General features: G+C 43.2%; 1 protein-coding gene across 2 annotated transcripts in view; it reads left to right on the top strand.

The window, feature by feature from the left end:
- The window catches only part of MARCHF6 (membrane associated ring-CH-type finger 6), a 122,043-nt gene extending 110,195 nt beyond the window's left edge, over positions 1 to 11,848 (top strand). For both annotated transcript variants that reach the window (XM_056520704.1, XM_056520703.1), the window contains exons 24-26: positions 1,403 to 1,535; positions 5,866 to 6,001; positions 9,605 to 11,848. In XM_056520704.1, the coding sequence (XP_056376679.1) occupies positions 1,403 to 1,535; positions 5,866 to 6,001; positions 9,605 to 9,701 (366 nt within the window). In that variant the 3' untranslated portion in view covers positions 9,702 to 11,848. The remainder of the gene's footprint in view (positions 1 to 1,402; positions 1,536 to 5,865; positions 6,002 to 9,604) is intronic.
- The last annotated feature ends 365 nt before the right edge of the window (positions 11,849 to 12,213 follow it).

Below are 12,213 nucleotides of genomic sequence, written 5' to 3'. Positions count from 1 at the left end.
GTTTTCCACTGCAACAGCTGTAGGCACACTGGTGGGGAACCAATGAGTTAGGAAACTGACTTTAGCTCAGTGATTCCAACCTGTGTGCTTCCAGCTGTTGCAAAACTACAACTCCCAGCATGTACCGTCTGTCAGTGCATTCTGGGAGTTTTGTTTTGCAACAGCTGGAGGTACACGGGTTGGAATCACGGTGTTAGGAAACAGACTCTAGCTCAGTGTTTCCCAACCAGTGTGCCTCCAGCTGTTGAAAAACTACAACTCCCAGCATGCGCTGACAGCCAAGAGGCATTATAGGAGTTGTATTTATGCAACAACTGGGGAACAACAGTTTGGTGACCGCTAAGTGGTCTACAAACTGTAGCCCTCCAGATGTAGCAAAACTAAAAAAAAGACTGTCCAGGCATGCTGGGAGTTGTAGTTTTGCAGCATCTGGATGGCCATGGTTTGGAGACCACTGTGTAGTGGTCTCCAAACTGTGGTCCTCCAGATGTTGCAAAACTACAACTTTCAGCATGCACTGACAGTCTGGGCATGCTGGGAATTGTAGTTTTGCAACATCTGGAGGGCTACAGTTTGGAGACCACCATATAGTGGTCTCCAAACCGTGCCAATTCAGATGTTGCAAAACTACAACTCCCAGCATGCCCAGACAGCCTTTGGCTGTCTGGGCATGCTGGCAGTTGTAGATTTGCAACTTTTAGAAGGCCACAGTGAAGATCCCTTACCAGCGATCTTCACTGCAGCCTTCTCCCCGCCGCACTTTCCAGCATGCATCCTCCTGCTGCCGCCTCCGCTGATCAGATGCCGCTGGTAAGCCGCCGGCCATGTCCACCTACCCAACAAACCCCCCCCCCCCACCCCCCCCCGACTTGGCCCGGACTTCAATTAGTGGGCAGAGTGGGGGAAATTAACTTTAACATTAACACCCCCATCCATCCCCCCCCCCGCCCCCAACTGCCATTTGTCGGTCAGTCCTGATCAACCAGTAGCCGGGGAATAGGGGGAGGCACCCCTGCCACCTCGCTCCTATCCTTTAGGATGGTCAGACTCTTATTTTCCGAGTGATCGAGTCACCAGTGACCCGATTGGCCCAGAATCGCCGCAAATCGCCGGTCTGAATTGACTGGCGATTTGCGGCGATTGCCGACATTGGGGGGGGGGCGGGGGTTGTCTCAGGACCCCCCAGACATTTCATAGATATCAGCAGTCATCCCGGTCCAATTACCGCCCGGCGAGCGGTGGTGATCGGAAATAACAGGTTAAGCCACTAGAGCCCATGGCCATGTGTATACTTGTTCATCCTCACAAAACAAATGAATGAGTCAAATACTTTTAGCATAGGTTATGCTGTAAATTGTATTTTTCTTGTTTAAATAATTTCATGGATTGTTTTTCTCAATAGGTATATGCCAATGGAATACGCAATATTGATCTACATTTCATACTTGGCAAACTGGCTGCTCCAGTTATAGCTGTTCTTTTGCTGTCGCTGTGTATACCATACATTATTTCTGCTGGAATCGTAATGTTAATTGGTACGTAACCTCTGTCATCTGCTATATTGTAATTACATTTTAGAAATATTATAGGGGCCAGATTTGTATATACATTATATTTCTTGTATCATTTTCAGCTCATTTTAAAAGTTTATTAAGCCTTGCAAACCTTTAGATCTTTATGGCCAGTAGCTTTTGGGGCTTTCATGAAAAAGTGCAATTTTTTTTTTTTTAAACTGCCACGGCTGTTATTGAGCCAAAGTCAGAAGTTGATCCAGCAGGAAGGAGAAGTACAAGTAATTTTCCCATTTCTGAATTTTGAATACACCTCTTTGGGCTAAAAACTATAGTGGTAAAAAAAGGTAAAAGCCATAAAAATCCTGTGTGGAAACCTAGCCTCAAGGTGCTTTATGCTGTATTCTTAGTGACACGTTGAGCTTCTTATTTTTAATTAGATATCAATTCATTTTGTACGTGTTTCTTTAGTTTTTTTGCTTTTTTATATTTAATCAGAAAAAAGTTTTAAGTTACATGCTGTGTTTTAAGGCTGTTTATTCAATGATTAATGTTTATTCCTAAAGGGGGAGATTTATGAAAACCAGTCCAGTGGAAAAGTTGCTGAGTTGCCCATAGCAACCAATCAGATCGCTTCTTTCATTTTTTGAAAGGCCTCTGAAAAATGAAAGAAGCGATCTGATTGGTTGCTATGGGCAACTCAGCAACTTTTCCTCTGGACAGGTTTTCAGAATTCTCCCCAAAATGAATGCTATAGTGCAAAGGCCCAATTTTAACTTTAAATGTGTTGCTCTCCATTAGCTTTGGATGGTTATGACCCATGTACAGAGGCTGCATCTAAGTACAAACATTTTTAGTGAAAGTATAAAAGGACATAGGATCAGGGTAGAACAAAATGTTTGTTTTATTTTAGGCATAATGTACATTCTAAGTGACATCAATGTGTCAATTACTAAGCACCTTACGCTCATGCAAAATACGTTTGTGCCAATAAGGATGTCTGAAATTGGTTTGTGAAAATGTGGAAAGGTATGCACTATATTCCTTTTTATAACAGAGCAATCCCCATAGACAATGAATAGAGTGCTGGCCTGCATATGCAGTGCGCTCCATTCATTCTGGGGACAATTATCTCCCTGTTCTCGAGATCAGTGGGGTTCTCAGCAGCCAGACCCCTACCAATCAGAATCTTATTCCCTATCCTTTGGATACAAGATGACTTGCTGAGATTGAAATATCTCTTTAACTAAATTAATGCAAAGGTTATACACTGCTCAAAAATAAAGGGAACACTAAGATAACATATCCTAGATCTGAATAAATGAACTAATCTTATGAAATACTTTCGTCTTTACATAATTGAATATGCAGACAACAAAATCACACAAAATAGATCAATGGAAGTCAAATGTTTTAACCCATGGAGGTCTGAATATGGAGTCACACTCAAGATCAAAGTGGAAAAGACACTACAGGTTGATCCAACTTTGATGTAATGTCCTTAAAACAAGTCAAAATGAGTTTCAGTAGTGTGTGTGGCCTCCACGTGCCCGTATGACCTCCCTACAATGCCTGGGCATGCTCCTGATGAGGTGGCAGATGGTCTCCTGAGGGATGTCCTCCCAGACCTGGACTAAAGCATCCGCTAACTCCTGGACAGTCTTTGGTGCAACGTGGCGTTGGTGGATGGAGCGAGCCATGATGTCCCAGATGTGCTCAATCTGATTCAGGTCTGGGTAACGGGCGGGTCAGTCCATAGCATCTATGCCTTCCTCTTTCAGCAACTGCTGACACACTCCAGCCACATGAGGTCTACCATTGTCTTGCATTAGGAGGAACCCAGGGCCAACCGCACCAGCAATATGGTCTCACAAGGGTCTTAGGATCTCATCTCGGTACCTAATTGCAGTCAGGCTACCTCTGACAAGCACATGGAGGGCTGTGCAGCCCCCAAAGAAATGCCACCCCTCACCATTACTGACCCACCGCTAAACCGGTCATGATGGAGGATGTTGCAGGCAGCAGAACAATCTCTACGGCATCTCCAGACTCTGTCACGTCTGTCACATGTGCTTAGTGTGAACCTCCTTTCATCTGTGAAGAGCACAGGGCGCCAGTGGCGAGTTTGCCAATCTTGGTGTTCTCTGGCAAATGCCAAACGTCCTGCATGGTGTTGGGCTGTAAGCACAAGCCCCACCTGTGGATGTTGGGCCCTCATGTAGTCTGTTTCTGACTGTTTGAATGGACACATGCACATTTGTGGCCTGCTGGAGGTCATTTTGCAGGGCTCTGGCAGTGCTCCTCCTTGCACAAAGGCGGTGGTAGCGGTCCTGCTGCTGGGTTATTGCCCTCCTACGGCCTCCTCAATGTCTCCTGATGTACTGGCCTGTCTCCTGGTAGCACCTCCATGCTCTGGACACTATGCTGTCAGACACAGCAAACCTTCTTGCCACAGCTCGCATTGATGTGCCATCCTGGATGAGCTGCAGTACCTGAGCCACTTGTGTGGGTTATAGACTCCGTCTCATGCTACCACTAGAGTGAAAGCACCGCCTGCATTGAAAAGTGACCAAAACATCATCCAGGAAGCATAAGAACTGAGAAGTGGTCTGTGGTCACCACCTGCAGAATCACTACCTTATTAGGGGTGTCTTGCTAATTGCCTATAATATCCACCTGTTGTCTGTTCCATGTGCACAACAACATGTGAAATTGATTGTCAATCAGTGTTGCTTCCTGAGTGGACAGTGTGATTTCACAGAAGTGTGATTGACTTGAAGTTACATTGTGTTGTTTAAGTGTTCCCTTAATTTTTTTTGAGCAGTGTACTTTCTTTTTATCTCAAAAGAAGTTAAATTGAAAAAAGGGGTGTTTTTTTTTTTTTAGTTTTTATTAGAGGAAGGGCTTCTTTTTATATATAAAAAATGTTTTACAGTCATGACCGTAAATGTTGGCACCCCTGACATTTTTCATGAAAATGGATTCTCACAGAAAAGGATTGCAGTAACACGTTTTGCTATAAACGTTTATTCCCTTTGTGTGTATTGGAACTAAACCGAAAACAGGAAAAAAAAGCAAATTGGACATAATGTCACATCAAACTCCAAAAATGGGCTGGAAATTTTTTTTGGCACCCTTAACTTAATTTTTGGTTGCACACCCTTTGGAAAAAATAACTGAAATTAGTCGCTTCCTATAATTATCAATAAGCTTCTTACACCTCTCAGCCGGAATGTTGGACCACTCTTCCTTTGCAAACTGCTCTAGGTCTCTTATTGGAAGGGCGCCTTTTCCCAACAGCAATTTTAAGATCCCTCCACAGGTGTTCAACAGGATTTAGATCTGGAAACAATCCTGGCATCTAGTTTTGGGGGGTGTATTATGCGCAAATATAATTTATTTTATTATTTTTTTTCACTTTCTTTTTTTTTTCACACTTAGTTTTTTTTTTTTACTATTATACACCTAATTCAATGGAGTACACATTTGTACTCCATTGAATTATGCCTATGTCTGTCAGTACTGACAGGCATAGGATAGGGACTGATCGCTCATGTTGCCATGACAACGGAGGCCAGTGTAAGGCCTCCGGTTGCAACCATCGGCGCTCTGCTTTCACTTTGCAGAGCACCAATCGGTGACAGAGGGAGCTCCCTCCCTCTGTTATCCCAATAGACACTGCAGCCTCAGTGACCGCAGCGTCTACAGGGTTAACCCAGGATCTGAGCGTGGACACCGATCCTGAGTGCATGCGGGTGGCCTCCTCCGGGGCCCCCCTCACCACCGATCGCTTGACGCAGTGAAGCGACTGAGGAGAGGGGAAAGGAGAAGACCCCTGCCAGATCCCTGCTATTGGTCTTTCTGTACTGACGGACCAATAGCAGCGATCGCCGACTGGGGACCGCTGCGATTGGTCCCTGGCCGGCTTCAGGGAGGCTCGGCTGTGCAGTTTATTCTCATCAGGTACGTGTACGTGGTGATGCGGTAAGTCATCCCTAATCATCACGTACATGTACCTGATTTTGTGGGAAAGGGTTAAATGGGATCCGCTGGGTGTCCAGTATTTTGCAGGAGTTGAGCGGAGGAGAAAAAAATAGGATATGCAGTATTGTTTTTTCTTAGCTCAACTACCGTACGTTAAATGGGTTAAGCGACGGAGCTCCCTTTGGCGAAGCCCAGCAGCAGTGTAAACTTAATCAGCCCTTATATCAGCCCATCTGTCTGTTTGTGTAAAAGGTGGGAAAGTCAGGTACGTTTACCTAAAGTGGGGTAAAAGAGACTGTCCATCTAAATATTGTATTCATGTATGATCAACTGTGTTTTATACTAGTGGCTTGATTTCTTTACCTTACAGGTGTAACCTTTGAAATGCAGAATCTAGTTCAGCGTCGCATTTATCCATTCTTGCTGATGGTGGTGATACTAATGGGGGTCCTGTCTTTCCAAATCCGACAGTTTAAGCGACTTTATGAGCACATTAAGAATGACAAGTATGACCTTTTTTCACTCCTTAATATAATATATGAAAGTCCTATGTGTATATTTAAAAGTTTATTACTAGTACAATAAGGAACAGTTAAATAAAGGGAATTTTTATATTCTAGCTTTGTACTTCTTATGGTTCAAAAAATATTCTCTTCGTAGCTGTAAAGATTTCTTAGCTTTGCCAAAATCTACATTGTGCTCTGTAAGCTCTATTATCTCTCTATACTTGTACACCACATATTTTTTTCTCCCCCCCCCCCCCCCCCCATGCTACAGTTTCAAGTGTGCCTGTCATAAAAAAAAACATTTGAATTAATGTAGCTAATACCATTATATGTACATTTGTAATATACCATACATTTGGGTGAAAAAATGCTGTCCCTGCAGCAGTTGCTTGTGTGTCTCTATGAGGAGTCCAAACACAGGAACAGAGGGCAGGGCTCTGGGCAGGCTCGTAGCTTGTCAATCATCCTGATGTGTGAGTCAGGAGCATTTAAAGAGCCTTGCTGCACAGTGCCCTGCCTGTCCTCAGTGGGCAGTGCGCAGAGTCCTGCTTGTCCTCTGTGCGCAGAGCCCTGCCTGTCCTCAGTGGGCAGTGCGCAGAGTCCTGCTTGTCCTCTGTGCGCAGAGTCCTGCTTGTCCTCTGTGCGCAGAGTCCTGCTTGTCCTCTGTGCGCAGAGTCCTGCTTGTCCTCTGTGCGCAGTCCTGCTTGTCCTCTGTGCGCAGAGTCCTGCTTGTCCTCTGTGCGCAGAGTCCTGCTTGTCCTCTGTGCGCAGAGTCCTGCTTGTCCTCTGTGCGCAGAGTCCTGCTTGTCCTCTGTGCGCAGAGTCCTGCTTGTCCTCTGTGCGCAGAGTCCTGCTTGTCCTCTGTGCGCAGAGTCCTGCTTGTCCTCTGTGCGCAGAGTCCTGCTTGTCCTCTGTGCGCAGAGTCCTGCTTGTCCTCTGTGCGCAGAGTCCTGCTTGTCCTCTGTGCGCAGAGTCCTGCTTGTCCTCTGTGCGCAGAGTCCTGCTTGTCCTCTGTGCGCAGAGTCCTGCTTGTCCTCTGTGCGCAGAGTCCTGCTTGTCCTCTGTGCGCAGAGTCCTGCTTGTCCTCTGTGCGCAGAGTCCTGCTTGTCCTCTGTGCGCAGAGTCCTGCTTGTCCTCTGTGCGCAGAGTCCTGCTTGTCCTCTGTGCGCAGAGTCCTGCTTGTCCTCTGTGCGCAGAGTCCTGCTTGTCCTCTGTGCGCAGAGTCCTGCTTGTCCTCTGTGCGCAGAGTCCTGCTTGTCCTCTGTGCGCAGAGTCCTGCTTGTCCTCTGTGCGCAGAGTCCTGCTTGTCCTCTGTGCGCAGAGTCCTGCTTGTCCTCTGTGCGCAGAGTCCTGCTTGTCCTCTGTGCGCAGAGTCCTGCTTGTCCTCTGTGCGCAGAGTCCTGCTTGTCCTCTGTGCGCAGAGTCCTGCTTGTCCTCTGTGCGCAGAGTCCTGCTTGTCCTCTGTGCGCAGAGTCCTGCTTGTCCTCTGTGCGCAGAGTCCTGCTTGTCCTCTGTGCGCAGAGTCCTGCTTGTCCTCTGTGCGCAGAGTCCTGCTTGTCCTCTGTGCGCAGAGTCCTGCTTGTCCTCTGTGCGCAGAGTCCTGCTTGTCCTCTGTGCGCAGAGTCCTGCTTGTCCTCTGTGCGCAGAGTCCTGCTTGTCCTCTGTGCGCAGAGTCCTGCTTGTCCTCTGTGCGCAGAGTCCTGCTTGTCCTCTGTGCGCAGAGTCCTGCTTGTCCTCTGTGCGCAGAGTCCTGCTTGTCCTCTGTGCGCAGAGTCCTGCTTGTCCTCTGTGCGCAGAGTCCTGCTTGTCCTCTGTGCGCAGAGTCCTGCTTGTCCTCTGTGCGCAGAGTCCTGCTTGTCCTCTGTGCGCAGAGTCCTGCTTGTCCTCTGTGCGCAGAGTCCTGCTTGTCCTCTGTGCGCAGAGTCCTGCTTGTCCTCTGTGCGCAGAGTCCTGCTTGTCCTCTGTGCGCAGAGTCCTGCTTGTCCTCTGTGCGCAGAGTCCTGCTTGTCCTCTGTGCGCAGAGTCCTGCTTGTCCTCTGTGCGCAGAGCCCTGCTTGTCCTCTGTGCGCAGAGCCCTGCTTGTCCTCTGTGCGCAGAGCCCTGCTTGTCCTCTGTGCGCAGAGCCCTGCTTGTCCTCTGTGCGCAGAGCCCTGCTTGTCCTCTGTGCGCAGAGCCCTGCTTGTCCTCTGTGCGCAGAGCCCATAGCTGTAGGACAAAAATATACAAATTTTTTAACCAATGTATATTACAAATATATGTATTATGGTATTATATACATTATATAAAAAGTTTTTGTTAAAGGGGTTCTCTACTGGAAAGCATTTTTGTTTTTAAAGCAACTGGTACCAGAAAGTTAAACAGATTTGTATATTACTTCTATTTAAAATTCTTAATCCTTCCAGTACTTATGAGCTACTGTATGTTCCAGAGGAAGTTCTTTTCTGTCTGACTACAGTGCTCTCTGCTAAAACCTCTGTCCATTTTAAGAACTTACCAAAGTAGGAGCAAATCCCCATAGCAAACCTATCCTGCTCCGGACAGTTTCTAAAATGTCAGCAGAGAGCACTGTGGTCAGACAGAAAATAAATTCAAAAAGAAAAGAACTTCCTATGGAACATACAGCAGCTGATAAGTACTGGAAGGATTAAGATTTATAAAAAGAAGTAATTTACAAATCTGTTTAACTTTCTGGTATTAGGTAGGGAGTACCCCTTTAACGACAGGCACACTATAAGCTGGTGTGGTGTTCATAGCCTACAGGTGAAACTCGAAAAATTAGAATATCGTGCAAAAGTCCATTGTATTTCATTAATGCAACTTAAAAGCAAAGGAAACATGAAGTGCACCAAAATCTTCTGGTAGACAGATGCATTGACCCTGGACTTAATGAAACACAGTGACCAACACCAGCAGATGACATGGCTCCCCAAATCATAGTAATTGGGGGGGGGGGGGCTTTGTGGTTCTCATGAGCTGTAAGCCATAATCATCACAATTAGTGCAAGCCGTGATTTGTCATATCTAGCTTTGCATGTAATGAGTCTCTCTCCTATATTAGTTTCACCTTTTTAAATTGCATTACTGAAATAAATTAACTTTGCACGATATTCTTTTCCAATTTCACCTGGTTTTCCAGTTTTGATAAAGACTAATCACTAAACAACAGTATAACATGTTCATTCTCCCTATTTTAAAAACTTTGTTCGCTTGAAATTCCAATGCAGCAGCAGCCCCCCAATATTTTCGATGGGATTTTGCTACACTGTGCACACTGCAGAATAAAAAACTAATCTGCTCAGATCTATGTAGCCATGCATGATGATTGTGCATATCTGAGCATTTCTAGTGCTGAATCTGTCAGCGCCTACTGTGGAATTTCTCCAGGCAGACAATCCGTAGTGTGAATGCACCCTCAGTCAATGATAAAATGTGCAGCAAAATATGTATGCTCTTTTCCTAGAACACTTTGTACCTGCTCATCTTTGCTGCATTTTAATGTGACCTATAATTACATAGGTGGACCTGTCCTTATTTCATAACCTTAGAATGTATGCTTTTTTCCTGTGTTTATTCCATCTTTTTTTTTTTTTTGTCTTCTTTTAGATATCTTGTCGGTCAACGTCTTGTTAACTATGAACGCAAATCTGGAAAATCCAAAACTTCGCCTTTAACATTTCCTTCTCAATTGGCAAGGGAGTGAAAGGGACAGAGAAGACTTTAGAAAATAATTGCATACCTCCACAAACTCCTGATAACTTTTTTTTAAAGGAATGAAATAGCGGGCGGTGTGGGGGTGGGGGGGGGGGATGTTCTTCAGCAGAGTTCTCCAATAATATTAGAACAGAAGTCATAAAATGGCTTGATTCTACTCAAATACATTAACAACATCATTGAATTTGTGTGGACATTGTATACCAGAGTGGGAATATGTGGAATACCAAATGAAGAATTTTGTGAATATCTTTATTGTAAATCTTAAAAACTATATTAATTTATTAAATCCAGGTGTCACTTTAATCCTCCGTTGTGGACAGTTTGTTTTTTTGTTAGGAGATAAAGCAAATTTTCCAAAATATTTTAAAATTATAAACACTGCAGAGGAAAATAAAAGAAAAATCCTGCTGCCTAAATGGAAAATGTAGCTTTAGTTGAAGTTCCCCTGACTTGAACTATAGCTGTTGGCTTAGAACATCAGCAAAGTTCTATAGGGTTGGGTGCACGCATAGCAATAGTGTGCTGCACAGCCAGTTACCATGTGTTAAGGTCCTACAGAGATTTGCCATGGTTTTGCAATGCAGGCATTGGGGCTGCCGGTATTCAGAGGTGGAACATGTTTTAAAGAAACCTGTAAAAAATGAAAGAAGCACCACTTTTCCTCTACACAGGTTTTGATAAATCTCCCCCATTATGCTTATTAGTCATTTGACCATTGTTTGCTAGTTAGAGGGAGGTATCCTCCCTGGCACCTAATATGGCACAATAAGAAATCCCTTGATCTAGTAAACATAATTCTTTTACATATAACTTATAATTACAATTTTTTTTAAACAAGAAAAGTATCCAACCTGTCTTTAACAAATTATATAGTATTTACAACATTATTTTGTAGGGTGTTCTGTAGTCTTAATGCTCTTACATTAAAAAAAAAAAAAATGAAAACCAAGATGAAAAGGTAAAGTAAATTTTTTTTTTTTTTTTTTTTTTTTAAAGGCAATAGAATTTATAAAAAATTTCAGTGAAATAGCAGCATTATTGTGATCAGTGTGTAACAAGTTTACCAATGTGGAGACAAGCAGAGTGTCAACACAATAATTCTGACATTGCTGGAATTCTTGCGGTTATTGTAAGTTGTCTGCATCTTTTTCCCTCATAGGGAAACAATGAGGCTTCTTGCCTTGGAGCTCTAGCCTTAATCAAAATATTTGATCAAAATACATGTTTTAAAGTAACTTAGGCTGCGCTCACACAGCCGTCTAGACCAGTTCCGTTCTTCTCCTGTCAAAATAAAAAACGGACTTAAAAAAGACAATAACGTTATATAATATCCGTATGGATCCGTTTTTGTTCAGTTAATAAACCCAAAAAAATATATATTTTTTGTCCTGAGCATGTTCAAAAGTAAAAACAGATCAAAAAACGGATGCAAATGAATGACATTAAAGGCTCATCCGTTTTCCATAGACTTCAATGTTAAATTTACTGTATCTGCTTTTTCTTCCATTTTTTGGACGGAAGAAAAAATCTGCATGTGCCGTCACAAAATACGGAAATGAGTGCAGACTGGTGCAAATGGATTTTAAATAAAATCCCATTGACATGAATGTGATTTTTTTTTTAAACAGTTTTGAATCCGTTTACAGCCTGCAAAAAAGCAAACAAAACGGGGATAAAAAAAATAAATAAAATAAACGGGGACAGACGGCTGTGTGAACGCACCCTTAGGAGATAAAGTTGGAATAGGTTACTCTATTAAAATATAGTAAAGCAAAGCCTCTTTGAGACAATCACCCAAATTTGTATTTAAAATGGTCTTTTAGATGGATGGACATCTGAAAGAAAATATAACAGATGATGGAACTGAAAATTTTTTCAAGAAATCTTGTTTGAATAAGGGGTGGTCTTTTTGAAGAGGTTTGACTGTCCTTGCAGTTTGTGTAATAAAAAATTTCATGAAAAAACTAAACAAAAAGTGAACTATATGCAAACAAAAAATTTGAAGAAAAGCTATTACAATGAGCAATGAAGGGACAAGTGTGTCCTCAAATATGTAAGTTGATGTACCCCTGTTGTTGATGTCTTGGATTTTGTTGTTTATTGCCTAAATAAAGATCTGTCTGCTTCACATGAGGTGCTGAACCTTTTCTTCATTATAGTAAAACCTACTAATGTTGCATTTACATATTTGACCAATTTTAACTATGCATGGAAGTGTTTGTTTTGTGTAATGACATAAGAGGAATATATACTATAATATTCTTAATCTAGGTTATTAACTTTCTTATATTGGTATCCGTACTAAATATTGGATTTTGACCATAAATTGATTGTTGCATGACCTGTTTAAAATGTATAATACTTTGTTTATAGGCCCAAGAAGTTGACACCAGGTAGGGAAATCAAGGTATGTCCCTTTGTCCCAATTTTTTTTTAAATTTACCACTTCTACAGTCTGTTAAAAAGATAGTCTACGACTGCTACCTAAAGGGGACTAC

This window comes from Hyla sarda, chromosome 5 (genome assembly GCF_029499605.1).
Source record: "Hyla sarda isolate aHylSar1 chromosome 5, aHylSar1.hap1, whole genome shotgun sequence".
Lineage (NCBI taxonomy): Eukaryota > Metazoa > Chordata > Amphibia > Anura > Hylidae > Hyla > Hyla sarda.
Note: the sequence above shows the minus strand (reverse complement) of the source record. Positions and strands in the feature narration are given on the sequence as shown.